At 44.8% G+C, this 23718-nt stretch overlaps 1 protein-coding gene across 1 annotated transcript in view; it reads left to right on the forward strand.

Moving 5' to 3' along the window:
* Window positions 1-23718, forward strand: part of ATP10A (ATPase phospholipid transporting 10A (putative)) — an 831750-nt gene that overhangs the window by 763417 nt on the left and 44615 nt on the right. The window contains exon 15 of the mRNA XM_085622881.1: window positions 8219-8295. Coding sequence (XP_085479007.1) covers window positions 8219-8295 — 77 coding nt within the window. The remainder of the gene's footprint in view (window positions 1-8218; window positions 8296-23718) is intronic.

Raw genomic sequence — 23718 nt, forward strand, 5'->3', positions numbered from 1 at the left:
ACTTGGATTCCGGTGCACACGATAATAAGGCAAATCCTCATGATGGTCTCACAGTGCACAATGCACACAGCTTCGATGAGACTCACTTGGATTCTGGCGCACACAATCACAAGATGATCCTCACGAAGGCTTCAGGCTAGATAGAGCACACGCACACAGCGTATCTGAAACTCGCTTGGACTCGCGGTGCCACGATCACAGGGCACAATTTACGAAGATCTCTGGCTAGACAGAGCACACGCATGCAGCATATCTGAGAGTCTTCTTTGGAGAGCTTTATGTTCCTGTGTTTCCGCAACAGGGAGCCAGTTACTTCAGGACACAGCACACAGCAAAGTCCTTCAAGCAGGGGGACACAGCACACCGCAAAGTCCCTTTAGCCTTTCCTTGGTTGAAACAGCAAACTGCAGGCCAGCCCCAGATCACACAGCAAGAGCAGTCCTATCCTTCAGTCGCTTCAGTTGTTTCTTCCTTGGCAAAGGTCCTCTTGACCACGAAGTAGCTACAGTCTTGTTCACACTTGACCAAGCCATTCTCCAGAGTTCAGGGGCTTCAGTTCTCTTAGTTATACCCCTCAATGGCTTTGAAGTCTTTGTGCTTCAGGGGGCACTGACCCCAGTTCAAACCAGTTCTGGGTGCCTCCATGCCAGTGACACCTGTCTTCCTTTGATTAGTGGGGGTCTGGATTCTCAGTCACTCAGCAGGAGATGGGACAATAGTTTTATAGCAGCAGCCCAGGCCTCTTCACCTCTATGGGCTTCTCCTCCCCCTACACTACAGATGCAGGTCAGCCTGTTGCTGTCTCACCTCCTCCCCTGGGTCAAGACACTCCCCAGATCCTAACGCTTTCAAATCCAGACAGTCAATCCATAGCCAGGCAGAGGCACACAGAAATGTCAGAGCACAAAAACGCAGCCACTTCTAAAAGAGTGGCTTCTGAGCACACAATGCAAAAACCACCTACATAAAAAGATGTGTTATTACATTTTGAGTTCAGGCATACTAAACTTCACCTTTCCATCTTAAGCTTTTAGGAAGATAGGCTGGAAAACATATTACACAGCCTTCCCATTCTGTCCTATGGGCAAGATGGCCTTTCAACAGTCAAAAACGAAATGGAGATTATTTCACTGTCAGGACATGACACACACCTTAGTACATATCCTACCTTTCATGTGCACTGCACCCTGTCCAGGGGGTACCCTAGACCTACCATAGGGGTGTCTGACTTGCACAGAAAGGGAAGGGTAGGGTCTGGCAAGTGAGTGCACTTGACAGAACAACATGGCAGTTTCACAAACTGCGCACAGGTTCTGCAATGGTAGGCCTGAGTTTCCTTTTTAAGGCTACTTGTGTGGGTGTCACAAATAGTGCTTCAGGCCCACTAGTAGCATTTGCATTACCAGCCCTGGCACACATAGTGCACTTTACTAGGGACTTTACTAGTAAGCCACACATACCAATCATGGACAACCAATACTGCTCTGGGAATATCAGATTTTCAGTCATCATGGTTGATACTTGTTCCTGTATCCCTGAGTGCTTCTACTCTAACCCCATTAATGTGTCTGTATTTCTCCGGATTACTGGGCCACACAGCCTGGGCAACTGCATCCACCCCAACCTCTGAGATTAAAGAAGCTTCAATGTGCTATCTGACCTGGTCTTCGCACACCATGGATCCCATCTGGAGACTCACCACCTCAGTAAGAACTTGGTCTGCAATGCTGACATCACTTGTAGGCTGCTCTGTCTTTGCGGCATTGGAGTCTGGATCGGACTCAAACAAGTGTTGGCTGTTGCATGGTGTCCGGTACCCTCAATACTGGTGCAGAGTGGCTCTGGTGGTTGGGTCTGGTGTCTTCTCACTGGGTGGGGAGACAGATCTGATCTCCTGGAGCACAGTGACCTCTTCCTGGGTGGCTGCTGTGTCGGTGGACCTGGTGAACAGCAGAATGGTGAGCCAGATGTTGCAGTCGGTGGCAGCAGAGAGTTGGCTCCTCCACTTCGAGGGAGACTCTGACAGCTTGGCAAAGTGCTGGGGGCCCTCCTAGGCTTTCGGAGGATGCACAGCTGCAGTACGAGCTGGGTTGTCGCGATTGTCAGGAAAGGAGCAGGCAGGCAGTGTTTGGTGCCGAAGTCCGCTAACAGTCTGCAGTTCTCGTTTCTCCAGCTTTTCTTTGACTTCTTCGTTCTCGAGTCAGACAAATCTGAGTCCCCGTTTTCAGGGGGCCACAAAAGTACTCAATTTAGGGCTGGTATGGGGACTGAAAGGTAGTAGCCAATGGCCTACTTACCCTTGGGGTCACAACACCCCCTATATAACCAGTTCATGTGGGGAGTTGTCTTATCCCTGTCCCAGTGTTCCCATTTCCACCAAAATCAAAATGGTGGAACCCTTCTTTCATGGGGCACATCAGGCAGCCCACCATAGGGGTGTGACTCACCTGGTAGTGCACCACGCCTTCTAGCATAGCCTGTTATGGCACCCAATGGGCCTCAGGGAAGGGGGTGGCATCTCCCAGGTCTGGGGGAAGCCAAGATCACATATCATATCCTGATAGTGAAATACACTATTAAAAGGCTACCTGCCCCATAGGATAACAATGGAGATACTTTGTAACATCTTACAAGTATAGCTTCCCATTGGGCCAAAATAGAGGAATATAGTTTAGGCTCTCTACTTTTAGAAAGTAGACATTTTATTGTTTAAGCATTCTGTGTGCCTCTGTCTGTTTGTAGATTGACTGTCTGGTTTTGGAGTGACAGGGGCTGGGGATGTGCATTCACCATAGACAGCCACTGGGGGGTTGAGGTGTGCTGTGTGGGGTTGGCCTGTAGTCGCTGCTTCTGCCAAGGAAAGGGCAAAGACTAGAACTTTGCTGTGAACCTGCTTGAAGAAGAATCTCCAAGGGCCTGTGTGTGCTGACCTCCTGTTCTGAAGTCTCAAGGACACAAATACTTCACCACCAGCTCCCCTGAACTCTATTGCTGAGAGTTCTGACCTGCCAGCAGGTGACTATTCCAGTTTTACGGGGAACAACAGGAGAGGAAGGGAACAAAACAGGGAACACTCCTATTCCCCTCAAATAAATCAGACAATCAACAAAGGAGTGTGTCAGTGTAGTATCAAAATGAAAGAGCAAGCATGCTAGTAATCGCAGTAAGATTATTACTGTTGAAAAAAAACATTCATTTTTTTATAAAAGCCCTCACTCACCAACCTGGTTGGTGACATGCTTCATCATTGGGCCCCACCAGGAGTGGCCGAATGCCACCCTAGTGTGCTGCGACGCCAGTTTACTGCGGAGCTGGTAAAAAACGTGTAGGGTGAAAGTGAATTTAGTGAAATTTAAAAATGCCCAATTGTGTCAAAAAAGACCTTTATTAATTTTGCCAATCAGACATAAGTAAAAAAAAATGTTTTGTGGGATAACGAACTGGAATTACAAGTTCATATATTATCCCTAAAGGTGCGGTCAACATGTTTCTGCCTCCATGAATATTTATCAGGCTTTCATCAGGACCAGAGATGTGTGGTGTGAAGCACCCGGCGGTATGGGCACGCTAAGGCCTACCCTGACCAAGGGTTCGTAAGTGTTAAAAATGTCAAAAAACACTTGGAATAGATTCCGTCAAATATAGAGAGGAACCGAGTTTATTCTAGCCAAAAAAGGTTGTGACAAACAAAGACGTACAACAGCAAGAGACATAAAAGACAAACAAGTTATGCGTCAGTATGCATCTAAAGAATGTCACAGATAGTGGACATGCATACATGCTCATTCCGGGTGCACTTATTGTAACAGTAACAAGAACGCTGGTGTTGCTATCTGTAGACTAAAATAAAAAGGACTACCAATGGAGTCCTATTTTAAGAAACAAGGGGGCGATCCATCTCTAATTAGGGGGGATACAGGTGCCCAAGTAACTTTATGCACTAGCAGGTGAACTAGGCCGTCGTGTAAGTGGCCAACCGTCACCAATGCTACTGGGCAAAACGAAATTACATGAGGAAACGTTATTTTCTTACAAAAGGTGCAAAGGTTCAATGCACCATGGGTCACGTGAGTGGGATGGTGGCGAAATGGCACACCCTAAGCAAGAGGAAAACGAAACAGAGAAATAACAAGAAGAATTAAATTAAGTCAGGGACTCGATTTCCCATGAAAAGGTACTTAACTGTTGATTGAGGGGGAACTCACGCCTGCAGCGGCAGGCACCCGTTATGAACCTAAGCACTCCCTCTTCATAAACGGACCCCGACGATAAAGAGTCGGCGGTCCTATGCGGAAATATAAAGCCAGGTCGAGCGAAGACGCGGTCACGTGGGGCGTCGCGTTACGTCTTGGTAGTGTGGGTTAACTGGCTAAACCAATCTGCAGGCAGTATGTTGAAATGCGTCGGAGTGACGCTGACACGTTAAGCCAATAGCGCATAGCAGCCTAGCTTGCTGGTTGCTATGGTGAAAGACCAAAGCAAAACAACACGGGAAGTGTCCCGGGTTAACCGGCTAATCCAATCTGCAGGCCGTACGTTGGAACGTGTCCAAGAGACGCTGGCACGTTCAGCCAATAGTGCAATGCAGCCTAGCTTGCTAGTTGCTATGGTGAAAAACCACAAGGGAAGTGTCCCGAATAGCGATGGAGGTAGGAGTGGGCATTTGTATCCAAAGGTGCTGAATTGTCCCTAAGGAATCACATCTCAGTCAGAAAGTGTCAAAAAAAATAAATGTTTTTTTTTCAACAGTAATAATCTTAGTGCGATTACTAGCATGCTTGCTCTTTCATTTTGATACTACACTGACACACTCCTTTGTTGATTGTCCTATTCCAGTTTTAGGCCTCTGGACGTTGTTCCTGCTATTAGTAGCTGGAAGCAACTTGAAAGAAGCAAGAAAAGACATCTCCGACGCCATCAGCGTTGACGCCGTGACCTGCATCGATGCCAGGGACACCACTCATTAAGTGCACGACGCACCGCTCAGCCTGTACCACAGCTCCGATGCCCTTCGAAACCTGCCGACGCTGCAGTTATCGGCATTCCTGATGCCAGCTCTCCAACCATTTCCGTCACAGCCCGCGCCTGCATCCTGTTATCGCAGCACCGCTAACCGTCGGGGGTGACTCCACGAACTCGCCAAGTTCACATTGTTACCAGAACCGATGCCTCACCGCCTACGCAAACGACTTCCCCTGTCCTGTAATTGAAACGTTTCCTCCTCACAACCACGATGCCTCGCATCTCCCGTGGCAGCCAGGGTGCCGGCCTCAACCTCGGAACCGACAGTTCACCTCCACGATGCCATGCATTGTCATAGAATTCGTCTCCCAAAGGTACTGTTTGTTTGGGGCTCCATGTGACTCCGTGCTCAATGCCGCATACCTCGCGGTCTGCGCCGTACTTTAGAATTATTGTTCTCACGATGTCGCAATATCCCCAGTTATAGCTATTTGTTTCCTACAAGCTCTATTTTGGAAATAACTCTTTTTAAGTGCTATCTTACTACATGCATGTTAGGTTTTTGTTGTTTTGGTCTTGTTAAGTTTAGATAGAGATACTTTATTTTACTAAACTGGTGTGGTGTCCATTTATGGTGTTATCACTGTGTGTTGTGAGTACAAATACTTTACACATTGCCTTTGGGATAAGCCTGTCTGTTCGTGACAAGTTACCAAGGGTGGGAGCAGGGGTTATCTAAAGTGAGTATCCCCCTTACCCTGACTAGAAGCAAGGGTCCCTATTTGGACAAAGGTGCATACCTCTGCCAACTAGAGACCCCCAGTTCTAACAATCCGCTACTGACATTAGTAGGAATTTATTAAGATAAGGTCTTTGATACCAAATACCATAGGTTTCAGTGAAGCCCATCATGTAGCTGGGGAACTCATAATGACCAGTTCATAAATAGCTTCCTTGTTAACTTGAACTACCTACTAATTGAACTAGACACCACAGGGGCATATCTGCTCATGCAGATATGTCCTCTCATGTAACATAATTCACCCTGCCTTCGGGCTGTAAGGCCTGCTGTAGGGGTGACTTACATATATTCCATGCAGTGTCTGTGGGCATGGCATGTGTGCCATGTTGTGTTTTCATATTCGTGTGCACCATTTCATGCAGCCTGCAATGGCAGTCTGCACGAGTTTGGTGCTGGGTCCCTAAGGTGCACAATACATGCTGTAGCCCTTAGGGACCCTCTTTACTACCCAGTGGTACCATTTACTAGGTACTTACAGAGATGCTAAAGGTCTGGCCAATTGTGGAACAATTGCACAGATACCTTGTTTTTGGGAAAGAGCACTGGGGACATGGTTAGCTGGAACCCAGTGCACTTCAGTCAAAATTGCATCAAATACCAGGCAAAACGTGGGGGTGACCATGTCAAAAAGGGCCACTTTCCTACAATTCTTTTAACATAAAGGCTTCAGAACCATCACACTAGTGTTACCCACTACACATGTATATATATATACCACTAAGGTTTACAGCAGAAATAGTTTTGAAAACCTTACCAGGATTTGAAGTTACATATCATACAAATTTCCACAGAGTCATAAAATCCTCACTGCTACAAAGAGTTACTTACACACCACTTATGAAAATATAAAATGCATGCTTAAACACAAAAGACTTTTACCCACCTCACAGACTAACTCACCACAGGGCATTGCTTACCACAGTCTTAGTGTTAAAGCTTACCCAACAAAGTGACCTACACACAGCATAGTCTCCTTCCCAGTTAAACATTACACAGACTTACTCAGCGTGTAGGATGGCATATCACCTTTCTATTTTTAGTACTTTTTGTTTAGAGGACATTTGGACCCCACTACCATGAATATGTTTTCTACCCAAGACCAATGTAAACTCTCTGAGTTCACTTTATTTATCACAGTGGCACATTCATTCCCCTATGGCTTGTTGTGGTGATAAAAAAAAGAATCTGAAAAGGCTTCCATGTATATTCAGTGTCGGCACAGCTACCTTCAATAAGTCAATTTCAGTCCTGCTGCTGCTTCGATCAGTAGCTTAGCTTTGCTCGGTCCTCGCATGTATAAGGCTTCTTTTTTTTTTTTTTTTAAACATATTTTATTCGTCGATTTGCATATACAACGCAGGGCTCTGCACACCAGAGACATCTGCCGAATCAGACCATATATAACCATGAAAGCAATCGACTTTTGTTGGCAAGATCAAAAAAAATAATAATGCATAACAAGGACACATTAAATGATTTAGGAACCCCCCCACCCAACTCCCACCCTCCCTCGCCCCACCCCCCTATTATCGCACTAAGTCTGCATAGTCTTGTCCACAGCCTAGATGTGAAATCAAAACATCCTAGCATGATAACACCCGCCCCCCCCCTCCGTCTTTACAGACCAAGAAACTAGCCCGATAAATGAGTCCCTGCTACCACTGGCGGCTCCAACCACAGGCCCCGATAGTCCGCCCATCGTTTCCATATTTTATAATGCTTGCGCGGGCATCCCCTGGCTACAAAGATCCCCATGCAAAAATCCAAACCATTCTTCCATGCAGCCACCGAGGGGGCCTGCACCGCCTTCCACCCTTTAGCAATGTCTCGCTTCGCCAGTGTGAAGCCTAATAGCATGAGATGTCGTTTGTAGACATTGCCACCTATCCCTCCATGACATGGAGAGGGCCAACTGCGGTGCACGAGGGAGCTCCCATCCCAGGACCTCGGAAAGGCATGCAAAGACCCCCTTAAGGCTTCTTTTTAACAGATTCTAGCCCTGGAACACGAGTTCTCCAAAGAATGCAGGATCCATACATTGCATTTCAATCAGTGGAGGTTTACAGACAAGTGATTAGAATAAGCAAGACTAACACAAAGTACACAGGACCAAGCAACTATTCCTATAATTATAGGGAAATGTAATAAAATCCCGGTGGTTTGATTATGACATTTTTGTGTTTTGAATCCTGAATATATCTGTAACTCTTGTTTTGCAATAGCTGTGTTTTTATCACTACCATATAAAATTCTAAAAATAAAATGAAATAAACACCTTTCCCTCATTTATAGGAACTGCCACCTATTTTACACATAGCCAGAGGGGATGTGAAAAATAGATGACGTTTGGCGGATAGAGCTGCTAAGTTTCGGTGCATTTGTGTTATGAGTTCGCTTGTGTTCGTCATGTCTAGTTTACTGAAAGGAAACATTCTTGTCTCCTGTTAATTCTAGGTGACGGAGCTAATGATGTCAGCATGATCCAAGTGGCTGATGTGGGAATTGGGATCTCCGGCCAGGAGGGCATGCAGGTAATGTCTTTGATGGAAGAGCGTTCCGAAAATATAGCTGGAACAGGCCTCTTTTTTTCGTACAGCTGTTTTTAGCCTGGGCCTGTCAGCTGGAGTAGGCGGCGTCCTGACAGCTAACAAAAGTAAATGATGACGAGCCGAGCTGGCCTGGGGCTGTACAAGCTGTGTGCAGAGAAATCCTTTCTCTTTAACTATTAATACGTGCTTCATATAAATTGTGTCTGTGATGCGTTACATCCATTAAAGCCAGACCCCAAAACACATTTTTCTTACTTTGTTGACTTTCTAAGCATTTGAACGGTGTGCTTTGCCCTTCCCTTGTAACAAAATACGACAACATATTACATTAACTCTTGTAGATAGTTTTAGGGGCTTTTGTGGACACAGGCTTAGTCGTGCACATTGGATTTATCCAATCTACAAAATCCTCGGTTGCACGCCGGGTTAAACTGCGTTTGTCATGCTTTCTTTCCCTGATGTGTACAATTTTGTCCTAACTATTGCTGTAAGTAGGCCAGAGCCTGCCAGGCCCAACAAATCCACCCCAAAATAGACATATTGCGCCAGGACCCTATGGAAACTTCTGTTTCTGTTATTCCTCGCCAAAAGGAGAAAAAAAAACCTAGGGGCTAATTTACAAGCCTCTTGCGCTGTGGTGCATCACTTGTAATCTGGGAACCGGTGACACACCGGTGGCGCAAGGGGCTTTTAACTAAGGCCCCTATATTCTTGCTAGTGCATCAATGCAATGTCACCGGAAGTCACTTTTGTGTCACAAGGCAAAGTGACAAGTGGCTACCACTGTTTAACATTGGTAATCCAAGGCCAAAAGCATTCTTTCATTTCAACTGGATTACTAGTGTATTACCACTTATTTTAGAATTTAGCCTGTTAAGTTTGTTTTTATTGCTGTGGGCCCTGTATAGAGATGCCTTATAAACCGTTGAAGAAAGTTTCATGCTGATTTTGATTATAGTTTGTCCAGTGAGGATCTATTTATGAATTTCCCTAATACAGGATGCTATTTCACAAGAATTAATTAAAAAGGCCGCACCTCGTGTAAAGGCTACTCAAGTCATAGGGCCTTGCCACCTTTTTAATCCCACTTAAAACACTGTTCCTAACCCTACATAAACCAATTGCCTGCATTGTAAATGATCTTCAGAAATGGAGTTAGGGTTAGTTGGATATTATACACATTTGTTTACTGTATTTATTTGTACGCCCATTCATTATCCATGCAAGTGCTTGCCTTTTCCTACACACAAAGTAAAAATGAAGTTGGCGCATGTAATAATAATAATAATGCTTTATTGTCTGATTAGTAAAAATCATTACAATGATGAACGTCCATACTTTAATTCTCACATTATAGTAAAACACTGAAGTATATAACAATGGATAATACATTTTTTTTGCACCCTTCAAAATTCATTGGTTTCTAAATCCATACTATTTGTTTTCTTCACGATTTATGGGCATCACCAGTACAACCCTTAGTCCCTTGATAACTTCACATTTGGGAGACAAGGGTAAACGATTAAGATATAGAACAATAAATACTTAAGAGTAACCAAGTCGAAACCCACTGAAATTCCGTTAATTTTCTAATTCCATACTACATGGATTAAAACAGCATTTTGAAGGTGTCATAAAGTTAATTCTGACCGAAGGCCCTTTCAGTTGGTTTATTTATTTAAAAGATTTATAAAGCACGTAGCTACCCAACAGGGTTTCCTGGTGCTGAAAGTGGAAACAGACGAGAGTGGAGCTCAGTTGGCCTTAGGCCTGACTAAACAGAAAGGTCTTTAGCTTTTTTCGGAAAGTGAGGAGAGATAGATAATTCCTAAGATCTAGCAGAAGGGAATTCCATAATTTCGGTCCCAAGAAGGAAAACGAGCGGCCTCCCATGCGAGTCAGACGTACTCTGGGGACTGAGAAAAGAGAGAGATTGGCCGATCTTAGGTTGCGAGAGGGTCGATAAGGCTTGACAAGATTGAGTATGTGCATGGGGGCCAGGCTGTGCTGAGCTCTAAACATGTAACAGAGGGCCTTAAACTCGATACGCTTACTGACCCTGAGCCAGTGAAGTTGATGGAGCAGAGGGGAAGCGGACGCGTGCCGAGGCAACATAAAAAGTAGGCGGGCTGCTGCATTCTGAATGAGCTGAAGACGTTGTACAGAGGTCTTGTCCACACCCAGATACAGCACAGTACCGTAATCAAGCGTAGAGATCACCAGGCCCTGCAGAACAGTCCTCCGCGCAGCGGGTGGAATTAACCAAAGAATTTTCTTTAACCACTTGAGGACCGCAAAGCAGGCCGAGGTGACTCCTGAGATCTGGGCATCGAGAGAAAGCTTGCTATCAATATAAAAACCCGGGTTCTTAACCGTAGGAACCGGGGTAGGCAAAGGTCCCAAAGAGACAGGCCAGTGGCTGGCTCCCCAAAGCTCAGGATTGTTCCCCAGGATGAGAAACTCAGTCTTAGAGCCATTCAGCCTCAAGGAATTTCTATACCTCCACAAAGAGATGTTGTTCATACCAAGTTTAAGTAAAGAAGGATCCTGGGGGCATATGTATCAACATCACCATTTGCGATTCTCAAATAGCGATTTTTAAAGAATCGCTATTTGAGAATTGCAAAACGGGATGTATTTAAAAAATCGCAAACTTTTTGCGATTTCTTAAAATTCCTTAATTGCGATTAGCAAATTGCGAAATCGCAATTAAGGAATACCTGCCCATTCATTTCTATGGGCCAGGAGACCCATAGGAATGAATGGGAAGTAATTCTCAAATAGCGAATTCGCAATTTGCTAATCGCTATTTGAGAATAATTTCAAAGGTGCAAGGGTGTCATGATGACACCCTGATGCACCCCTGAAATGAGCATGTGTGTGCATATGGCGCACATACATGCCCTAAGGGCATGTATGAGCGTCACGTGGCACTTTGCAAAATTAAAAATAGTGCATTTTGAAAGGAAATCGCAAATTACCACCAACTGGAAGTTGGTGGTAATTTGCGATTTCTTAAGGATAATTCGCACAACTTGGGTGCTTTTTACATGTCATTTAAGAAATCGCAATTTGCGATTTCTTAAATGCTTACGCAAAATTAAGAAATCGCTAAATTAGCAATTCCTTAATTTTGCGATGGGATTTTGCCTTATACATCCCGTTTTGCGAATTTTTAATCGCAAACGCTGTATTTTGCGAATCGCAGCGTTTGCGATTAAAAATGTGCTTGATACATATGCCCCCTGGTGTTGAGCCGGCAACAGCGAGAAAATAATCCGTGTATCGTCAGCATATGAAAAGATGGTCAACCGAGATTTTTCTGCAATGTCTGTCAAAGGGCGAACATAAAGGTTGAAAAGCAGAGGACTCAGGATTGAACCCTGCCGAACTCCAGATGTTAATGCCACAGGACTAGATTTTTCAGAGTGAGAGAAAACTTGAAAGGAGCGATTCTTTAAAAACGAGATCAGCCACTACAAGGCTACCCCTACAATGCCAGAACTTTCATGGCGATTCACCAGAATATAATGGGAGACATTGTCAAAGGCAGCGCTCAAATCCAGTAGGATGAGCGCTGCTGTACCCCCACAATCAAGCTGCTGCCTGAGGTTCTCTGTGACCCCCAACAAAGCTGATTCGGTACTGTGACCAGGACGAAAGCCAGACTGTGATGGATGAAATAGCTTATATTTAGTCACATGTACTGAAAGTTGAGAGTTAATGTGATTTTCCAATATTTTGGAAAAAATGGAGAGGAGAGATATAGGCCTGTAATTTGACCAGCAAAGGGGATCTAAGCCAGTCTTTTTCAACAATGGAAGCACAAGAACGTGCTCCCAATTAAGAGGCAACTGGCCCATATTTAGGGAGGAATTAAGAAGCTTAACAATCACCTCACCTCAAGGGCCGGTTCGTCCAAGCATCAAAGCTTAGATGGAGGGAGGGGATCAAGTGGGGAGCCAGACTTGATATTACCTAGTACGTTTCTCAAAGAGGTTAAATCAATAGGGAGCCAGGCCTTAACTTGACAAGATTCATCAGGTATATAGTCAGGTGGAGCCGTCATGACCTGATCAGAAGTTGAGTGGGGGGAAAGATTAAATTGCCATGAGGAGAACAAGCCAACTGAAGCTCACGATGAATAGACATGACTCTATTATGAAAAAACAGTGCAAGTTCATTACAGTGATGTAGTGAAAGTGAAGGGGCTGGCAAGAACACACCCGGCGCAGAGAGTTCTGCCACAACTTTAAATAGGGTTTTCTGACAGTTTTGGGCGGACATAATTTTAGCTGCGTAGACGAATGCACAAGCTGACCTGCATAGAGCCTGATACTTTTTCAGTGCCACCAAATATGTAGCTTTGGCCTCTGGCGCATAGTGCTTTCTCCATAGTCTCTCCAGAACTTTACATTGATCTCAATTAAGGGACTGTAGTAAACAGTTAAGATTTAGCTTCATTCTAAAAAAAAGAGGACAGATCACTTATCGCGAAAGTACTACTACCAAATCCACTGGCTTTGCGGCCCAATTGGTTGGTTGGTGCATGTAGTGTGCTACAGTTATTGCACAAGATGCCCTTTTTCAATTTAGAAGAACATTTGGAAGTACAGATAAGCTTGTGAAAGGTATTGCAGACAATTACAACATTGTGGGTGTTCACACAGCTTTTCATTACCCTCTCTCCCTGGGATCACCAATTTAATCTTGCACAAATTGTCACTTAATTTAGTGACGATATGCAAAAACAACTTGCAGATTTTCTGGAGCCATGAGGGGCATCTGCTCATGTAACAATCCGCCGGTCCTGGAGTGCTTAGTTTGTGCCACTGGCTGTGGATAGTGGAAACATGCACTCTTTGTGAACCACAACTTTATTTACATCATCAGACTTTGACACAAAAAGGAGGGGTACAAAGGCAGCAAGGAGGTGGAATATATAAACAGTAACAAAAGGAGAAAAAAGGCTTGATAAAGAACCCGCAATATAGAGATGAAGAAACAGGTCAATAAAAAACAGGCATGAGTTGGAATTAAGATTAGGTAGTCCCAGCATTTGGCAGTGTTAGATCTGGCTCTTAAGATAAACTTTAGGCACCTATGTGTGTTCACATTAAGCAGTGCCACCTTTTCCACATTTAAATTGCAATTATGATGATAAAAGTTTTGTAAATATGCTCCATTAGTTTATTCAAAAGTCATTCAGATAAACTGTCTGGAAAAGAGGTGGTGGTCTTTCAACTGGTAGAGAAGTGCTTACCTTGCAGAATTGTACAGTCATTGGTATACTTATTTTGTGTAACTTGCTTTACTCTGTATACTTGTAAACTGTTTCAAGCTTAGTCAGATAGTTTAGTAGTATTAGAATATTAGTAACACTGCATAAAACTGTGTGCTTATGATAATAGACCAATGCTTGAAAAAGTAGTCTTTATTCAATTCTTATATATTGTTAACATTTTCACTTAAATATTCACAGAGTGTACCATAAAGTGGTGTCCAAGTGTTTTAAATATAAGCCAGTTTTGCTCCCATTATAAAGGGGATATGGTAACAAATAAGATCCAAATGCTCCAGCCAGTACCACTTTGTACTTTTGTCCCAACCTCATTTTTGCAATGGCTGCAGAGATATTAATTTGGCACTCCTGAGAACTCAAAAATAGTTCAAAAGCAGCATATATGTTGATCATGCACCTATATCAAGCAGCTCATTATTTCTCAGACCATTTAATGTGTTTGTAGATTTATAGATTGTGTCCTGTGAATAACAGAAATGTTTCTTCAATGGTGGCATGAATAAAATCAAACCGATAACGAGAGCAAATCTTGCATTGTGTACGATATCACTCAAAACCCTGAGGTGAAAGCTTCTTCTTTATTTACCTATTGAGCTGTCCTCAGTTTTATTTAAATTGTGTCTCCTGCCCCCACCCAAAAAATACTCTCTTCCTACTCTCATCAGCTGGGGAGGAGTAGAGGATGGGTGATCCATGCACAGCCTGAGCTTTCCTGCCTCATGCCACAGCTCCATTCTATACCTCGGGCCCTGCGACCATCCTCCTGCCACCCCTCTTCACTGCCACCCAAATAAAAAAAGGTCTGGAATCCTGACATCCTTTTTTCCTTGTATTAGCCTCTCAACCCGTCCGATATATTTGATTATAAAATATCTGGTGTCCTGCCACCCACCTCCAGTATCCGGGAAACATCCTTTAATACTGAGCCACAATCACGCTGTCCCTTTACAGCTCCGGCATTAGAACAAATGCGCCGTAACCACGCATTTGTTTAGCACACAAGTTGTCACAACGACTTGCCTTAGGGGGGCGCATTGGTGGAGTGGTGTTGGATTTATAAGTCCAACACCTTCCCTACTGTTGCGCAGACTAGAATTGGAATAGTAAATGATACTAATCCAATCCCTAAGGCAAGTCGTTGTAATGACTTGCGTGCAAAAGGAACGCGTATTAAAGACTCGTTCTTTCTAATGCCGCCGTTGGAAAGGCATGCGTGCTAAACACATGTGTGATTCCGTCATACAACCCTAGTATCCTTAGCATTTACCCTCCTCGTCTCTCCCCTGCCGAACCAAAATAAAAACAAATACTTGATATCCTAGCACCCTCGGTCCTTCCCTGCCTCTACTTATGCAGAGTTCCAAGGCTGACAGCATTGCCTGCCGTTCCTCACCTCTCTTGGGTATGTGCAGATCTGTGAAAGGTGGAAGAAAACGGTCATCTGCCATTCCGCCACTTCACTCATCTCTGGAGACTCAGATGCAGTGAGAGAATACTGGGGAAGCAAGTGCTTCCCTCTGAGTGACAGTCATGCATGATACAGAAAGGATGCCTTACTAAGCGCAAAGCATGCCTCTAACACTTGCTTTTAGGTTGCTAAAGCAAAATCTTTTCTGTAACATACCTAAATATTGTCAATAGTAAACAGTCTCTCAAGGTTCCCAGATAGCTACTTAAAACTCCAAATTATTAAGTCTGGCATGGATTCTATCAATCAATAAATCAAACAACCTTTATTTGACTTTATATAAAATCATAAAAGTACAAGCACATCATAATTATCATTATAAAAGTGTTTTGCAAATTATTATTATATAAGAGCTCCGCAAGTCATAGTAAAGTGCATGCTAGTGTACAAAGAGAAAGTGCCTGCAAAACTATTACAAAGATGTAGAATGTAAAATTTGAATAACGACAATTAATGACACAAAAGAGAATATAATAACATACTAAAAGCAATTAACCTTTCATTGATTTATTTGCTCTTACTGCTGATATTAAAAAGCTGCTAACCCTGACACATACCTCAGCATTATCTAAAAGTTGCAGATAAAGCATGCATATTTGGCACTATCTGAGCGCTAATTCTTCTTTAAAAGGCTTTAAATACAAGTTAAAGTACAGACAAAAATATTTACAAAAAAAACATAGAATGTAATAATGATTGACAAGACACCTCATCAGATGGACAAGCTGGCAAGCTATTACTGTACAAACCTGACCCAAAACGAAAACATAATAAACGTCAAACTGACGTGCCCTAAACCAGAAAAGCAGGCACCTTTCCCACTGAGTTAAAGGGAAATTAAAAAGAGGACTGTATTGCTGATTCCCCTGAGGTGAATGTAATCCTTTACAGAACTTTTGGCTACTTCATCCATTAGCCTCTAAGATTGTCTATACTCCAGGAATGAAAAATTTCCTAGCTATCGTAAGGGAAAGTTTCAATTATATTAAGGACTCGGAGGCGAGGATTATGCCTTCTTTCTTCACATTATTTCAACAGCAGCCATGTAATAGCAAACAAAAACTAAATGTTCAAGGCATATGAGCTGCAGATCACACACTTAGGATAGTAGATCGCCATCTCGTGTTGGGCTCGGATGCTTGCAGGTTGTTGTTGTCTTCGGAAGAAGTCTTTGGTCACGAGATAGGTGACTCCTCCCTTGGACGACAGTGCGCATGGGCATCAACTCCATCGTTAGATTGTTTTTTTCCGCCATTGGGTTCGGATGCAACTTTTCCGCTCCAGTTGGAAATATCAATTCCAAGCTTTTCGAAGCGCAAAACTTCACACAAAACATCAAAGCACCTTCATTCTCGACATCGATTTCATCGGCTCGATTCCGGATGTCGACGCGGGCCGCTAGGCCTATCCACGCCGTGAGGCCTACGGCTCATGGAAAGGACGCCTTTCAAAAAATGCCCCCAGTGTGGAGCAAAATTTCCGCACAGTGACCACCACAAAGTCTGCAACCTGTGCCTATCACCTGAACACGACGAGTCCAGCTGTCCAGCCTGCGCATCCTTTCAATCCAAAAAGACCATTCGAGATCGAAGGGCTCGACGACACATCATGGCACAGAGAACAGGCCCGGAACCAGAGGACATCTTTGATGAAGGCCTCGATGTCCCGGAAGAAGTTCCGAAGATCTACAAATAATTTCTGCAGCAGACGACTCAGACGACCCCATCACTCCTGGGACAAAAGACCACTCGGCACCGAAATCGGCTCCAACGCCTTCGGCCCCGAAAACACCAAGGCCAATAGATAAACCGGCACCAAAGGTTCCCAATCCTACAGATACACCTTCGGCACTGAAACCATCATCGGTACCGAAACCAACGGCTAAGGACTCTCATACGCCTCCTAAAGCCAAACAATCCACCGATCAACCAAAACCTCGATCGGAACTGAAAAAATCGGTACCAAAGACTGTTCCTGAAGAACAAGAACATTTTCATCCAGATCCCATCGACCCAAGGCAGAAAAAGATTTATATCAATCCCAAGACTGGACATGTCACTGCGGTGCCCTGTAAAAAACGGACACTGGACACACCACCTGCCCCAGTTCCTGTAAAAAGGAAGGACTCTGCAACATCCCCTATGCCTCCTTTCTCTCCTATACTGCCTCTGATCCCACCCCCTCTGCCTACACCACCCTTACCTATACCCTCTCCATCACATACACCACCTCCACAGGATGATGATGACCTAGGGGGTGGGGGTGACCCTAATGATCCGTTCACGGATCCAGACACCTCACCACTGGATGATTGGGCATTCCCTCTACCAGACATGCCTGACCCTCAGCCATACCCCTCAAAACCATCGCCTCCTGACGATCACCTGGGGTTTGGCCAATTAGTAAATAGAACGGCACTTTACCACGCCGTCACAATGCACTCAGACGCACCAGAGGAAGACTTCCTATTAGACACTTTCGAACAATCTCAAAATCCGGTACAAATTCTGCCCATGATTAAAGGAGTCATAAAACATGCCCCCGAAGTATTTAAAGACCCCGTTTGGGCCAGGGTTCTCAACCCAAGGATAGAAAAGAAATATAGGCCTGCCCCTGAAGATCCTAATTACATCAAAGGGCAACTCCCTTTGGATTCTTTGGTCGTTTCCAATGCTAGGAAACACGCCAACTCCCAAACCTCAGGAGATACACCACCCCCAGACAAAGAATCCAAATTGTTAGAAGCCTCTGGCAAAAGAGTAGTAGCACAAGCCGCTAATCATTGGCGTATTGCCAACACCCAAGCCCTACTAGCACGCTATGACAGGGCCCACTACGATTAATTAGAGACTCTCTTACAACATCTGCCAGACCAATATAAAACCTAGGCAAATGACCTTATCCAGGAGGGAAAACTTATTTCAAATGCAGCAATTAAATGTGTGCTTGACGCCGCAGACACCGCCTCTAGAGCTATTAACACAAGTGTGCTCCTTCGACGACATGCCTGGCTACGCATTTCAGGCTTTAAGTCAGAGGTACAAACTACCATACTTAGTCATCCATTCAATCAGGAACAGCTCTTTGGGCCAGCAGTAGACACTGCCCTTGAAAAAATGAAAAAGGACACAGAGACTGCTAAGTCCATGGGAGCATTACAGTCTCCCAACCACGTGGCTCCTTTCGGCGCTCCTTCTATAGAGGAGCCTCCAAAAATATGGGAGCGGACACCTCCTCTACATTCAAAACCGCTACGCAAACATCCCCCAGTAGAGGATATTTTAGAGGCGGATACAGAGGAAACAACAACAAGGGTCGAGGTAATAACAACACTCGTACCTCCCCTGCCACAAAACAGTGACTTTCCCCCACTCCCCCCAGACCACTCCACTCCAGTCGGGGGAAGACTAAAACAGTTTCTACCTGTCTGGAACTCCATCACAACAGACAAGTGGGTAAGACAAATTATCCAGTATGCTTATTGCCTGGAACTCACAACTACCCCCCCCCCCCCCACATACCACCCAAACAGCGTTCCATGTCACCAGACCATCTTACGCTCCTCAAACAAGAGGTTCTCTCATTGCTTCAAAAACACGCAATAGAACCAGTTCCCTTAGAACATCAGGGTACAGGGGTATACTCACTCTACTTCCTAATCCCCCAAAAGGACGGGAATCTAAGACCAATAGTCGACCTCAGACCCCTAAATCTGTATATCAACTCAGATCATTTCCATATGATCACTCTTCAACAAGTGCTCCCACTACTGCAACAAGGCGATTTCCTTGCCACTCTAGATCTCAAGGACGCCTACTTCCACATTCCCATACATCCTGCCCACAGGAAGTATTTAAGGTTTGTGGTGGACGGTTAACACTACCAGTTTACAGTCCTTCCTTTCGGGGTAACAACCGCACCCAGAGTATTCACAAAATGCCTGGCAGTAGTAGCAGCATATCTCAGAAGGCATCAAATTCATGTCTTCCCGTATGTAGACGACTGGCTAATAAAAGCCAAGTCATTCAACAAATGTGTTCTACACACTCACCAAACCATCCAAATCTTACACAACTTGGGATTCACAATAAACTATCCCAAATCTCATCTCCAACCCTCTCACATATATCAGTATCTAGGAGCCACCATAAACACCTCCACAGCCCTAGCATATCCCAGCCCAGCCAGGATAGCCAATATACAAGCTCTTATCACAAAATTCCAAATCCAACACTCTCTTCCAGCAAGAGTGTTCATGCAACTCATAGGCATGATGGCGTCATGCATCTTCATTGTGCCTTATGCAAGACTTCAAATGCGTCCCTTGCTATAATGTCTAGCACGTCAGTGGAACCAGGCTCACGGACAACTTACAGATCTGGTGTTGGTGGACAGCCGCACACATCGCCCTCTGAAATGGTGGAACATAACAAACCTCTCCAAAGGGCGGCCGTTCCTAGAGCCTCTTCCACAGATAGTGCTGACAACGGATGCATCGCTCACAGGATGCGGAGCCCATCTCCTCGGCCACACCACTCAGGGCAAATGGACCACTCAACAGAAAGTGCTCCATATCAATTACCTGGAACTGCTAGCAGTGTTCCTAGCACTAAAATCATTCCAACTACATCTCCAGAACAAAACTGTCCTCATCCAGACAGACAACATGACAGCCATGTATTACATACAGAAACAAGGAGGCACACATTCTCTCCAGCTGTCCCAGCTCGCACAGAACATTTGGAGATGGGCCATTCCCCAGAAAATATACCTACTTGAAGAACACCTTCCAGGGGTTCACAATAAAATTGCCGATCTGTTAAGTCGACAAACTCAACAGATCCACGAATGGAAACTACATCCCCAAGTCCTACTGCCCTTTTTCCAACAATGGGGCCAACCAGACATAGATCTGTTCGCCACACACGAAAACGCAAAATGCCCAACCTTCGCCGCCAGGATTCCCCACCCGGAGTCAAAGGGCAATGCGATATGGATGAACTGGGCAGGCAGATTTGCGTACGCTTTTCCGCCTCTCCCACTCATTCCATTAGTGGTACGCAAGCTCAGGCAACAGTCATCTCAAACTGATCCTAGTAGCTCCCACATGGGCACGCCAGCCGTGGTTCCCAACACTACTGGAACTCTCACTAGTTCCACACCAAAAACTGCATCTCTCCCCGTCCTTATTAACCCAGAACCATGGAGAAATCAGACACCCAGATCCAGGTCAACTGAACCTGGCGATCTGGCTCCTGAAGTCCTAGAGTTCGGTTAACTCAACCTGCCACCAGACTACATGAATATTATAAGAGAGGCCAAAAGACCTACCACTAGAGCCTGCTATGCTGCAAAATGGAAAAGATTTGCCATTTACTGCACTAACAATTATATAAACCCACTGGATGCATCCATCCAGGACATCATTTGCTACTTACTGCACTTGCAAAGATGTAATTTGGCATACTCATCCATACGTCTCCACCTAGCAGCATTAGCAGCCTACTTACAAAATAGACAACACTTGTCACTCTTTAGAGTACCTGCGATCAAAGCCTTCATGGAAGGACTAAAAAGGATTATTCCTCCCAGATTACCATCCTCTCCAGTGTGGAATCTAAACATTGTTCTTACAAGGCTCATGGGACCCCATTTGAACCTCTGCATAAATGCGAACTACAGTTCCTAACATGGAAAGTGGCTTTCCTTATCGCTATCACATCCCTCAGAAGGGTAAGTGAGATCCAGGCTTTAACCATACAAGAACCATTCTTACAATTACACCGTAACAAAGTGGTTCTTAGAACAAATCCAAAATTCCTTCCAAAAGTCATATCTCCGTCCCATCTTAACCAATCAGTAGAGTTACCAGTGTTCTTCCCAAATCCAGACTCGGTAGCTGAAAGAGCCCTTCATACCTTAAACGTTACAAGAGCCCTTCTTTACTACATTGACAGAACAAAATCATTCCGCAAAACAAAACAATTGTTTGTTGCTTTCTCTCCACCACATAAAGGCAACCCCATTTCCAAATCTGGGATAGCTAGGTGGATAGTTAAATGTATCCAAATATGCTACCACAAGGCTAAACGCACACTAACGGTTCCCCCTATAGCGCATTCCACACGCAAAATAGGGGCTTCCATGGCATTCTTAGGAAACATTCCCTTAGAAGATATTTGTAAGGCAGCCACATGGTCTACAACACACACCTTCACTAAACACTATTGTGTTGACGTGCAAGCAAAGCAACAAGCTTCTGTGGGTCAGGCGGTCCTTAAAACATTATTTCAAACTGCTGCAACCGATACAGGTGACCACCGCTAGAGGAGATACTGCTATATAGTCTATCCTAAGTGTGTGATCTGCAGCTCATATGCCTCGAACGGAATATGCTACTTACCGGTATGCATCTGTTCTTGGCATGTAGAGCTGCAGAGCCACACACGCCCACCCACCTCCCCGGGACCTGTATCTGTTCCAGCATTGTCTTACTTAGACATCACACATGGACATCTCTCTCTTTTCTACAAACTCTATCATTTCCCATTATGGCGAAAAACAATCTAACGATGGAGTTGATGCCCATGCGCACTGTCGTCCAAGGGAGGAGTCACCTATCTCGTGACCAAAGACTTCTTCCGAAGACAACAACAACCTGCAAGCATCCGAGCCCAACACCAGATGGTGATCTACTATCCTAAGTGCGTGGCTCTGTAGCTCTACATGCCAAGAACAGATGCATACTTGTAAGTGGCATATTCCTTCCCATGGTACATCGGGAAAAAAATGTGGTTCAAACAACCAATGAGAACATCACTGATAACCAATCAACATAAAGATAGTCCCATACAGTCCTTTCTCCTCGTCTCCTTTTTCTCTTTCGAAGCGTGGAGTCTGCCAAAAGATCATCATGTATCCTGCTTGTTAGCATCAGAATCTGCAACAATAAGGACAATTGTCAGAATCAAGGATCTTCCACTAATGAAAACACCTGTGGGAAGATAGCCGTCACAGATTAGACATATACTGTAAACTACAGAAACAACCAAATACCAGGTTATATGCAAGAACTACTTACTCCAATACAGGGAGGGTGATCTCCTGGAAGGAATCCAAGGGTGGGATAATCCTCGCCTCTGAGTCCTTAATAGAATTGAAACTTTCCGTTATGATAGCTAGGAAATTTTTCATTCTATGTCAGGACTGGAGGCGAGAATTATGCTAGTTTAAAGCTTGTTGACCACCAAATGTGCCATGTTAAGCACTGGTTTGAAATAAAACCTTTTAAAGGTGGAGTCCGAAGACTAATCCGCTGCTTTTAGGATATCTTCCAAACGGGCGCCCAAACCGAAAGCTTTAGAAGCCATCGCACCTCTAGCCGAGTGTGCTCCCAAAATCCTGAGATCTATCCCAGCCTCCTTCATTACCCATCTAACCCACCGAGCAATAGTGGGAGAAGAGACCGCCTTAAATAACCTACGGAGAGCAATGAGAAGTTGACGTTGTCTGGGTGCACAGAGCTCCTCCGTCATCTCCTCGTACGCCTTAAAGGCATCGCCCTACACATAGTTTTGGAGCCTCTGGAAACTGTGGATAAGAGATAACTCTAGTGTGGCATTTAGTCCTCCTATGCAAAGTAAAGGTGACACCAGTTGGAGAAAATAATTCTGCCTGTGATATCCAATGCTCTCACAACAGAGACACAGCGACAGGAAATGAGACACAGCAACATCGCCAGCTTGGCTGACAACTCCTTCCTGGAGAAAAAACGGTTAGGTTGCCAAGAGAGGAAAAGATTAAGGACCTGGTTGACATCCCAAAGGGATGAATAGTGAGGTTCTGGAGGAAGAGAGAGTCTGATACTGCGAAGTAGTCTGCAGGCTAAAGGATGTTTGCCCAACGCTGTATCATTGACCGAGACGTGGCCGGCCGAAATGGCCAATCGGAAAGTATTGCTAGATGTATAGGCCAAGCCTTTCCGAGCCAGATGAACCAAAAAATTAAGGATATGGACTACATCTGAGTCCAAGGGATTGAGATCACTTCGCAGACACCAACCGGACCATCTGCTCCAAGCGGATTTGTACCTCTTGACCGTACTATCTGCCCATGCTCTAGACATGAGTACCTCAGCCGATTCCAAAAGTCCTGGGATTTCCCCACGTTTCCGGTGATCCGCCACGACATGAGCCATAGTGAGTTCTCTTGAAGTAGAGGAATCTGGTCTGGACTCTTGAGAAGAGTCGGAAACTGGGGGAGTAGGATTGGAGAATCCCAGGAAAGTTCCAGAAGAACTGGAACCCATACTTGAGACATCCAGAGAGGGGTGACCAGAACTACCTCCGCCTGTTGCCTCCTGACTTGCACTGTCACCGTTGTGATCATCGCAAACGGGGGAAACGCATAACCTTTCTCCAGACTCCAATCTTGAAGGAACGCATCCGTGGCCAATGCCAGTGGGTCCGGCCTCAAACTGAAGAAGCGAGGAATTTGATGGCCCAATTTGAGTCAAAAAGGTCTATTGAAGAAGGACCCCACCATGAGTTCGGAGTTGCAAACACTTCCGGGTCCAGCTTCTAGAAGCGGTGATCCCTGAGATTGCGAGACTGGAAGTCTGCCTCTTGGTTCTCGC

Source organism: Triturus cristatus, chromosome 8 (assembly GCF_964204655.1).
Source record: "Triturus cristatus chromosome 8, aTriCri1.1, whole genome shotgun sequence".
NCBI classification, from domain to species: Eukaryota; Metazoa; Chordata; class Amphibia; order Caudata; family Salamandridae; genus Triturus; species Triturus cristatus.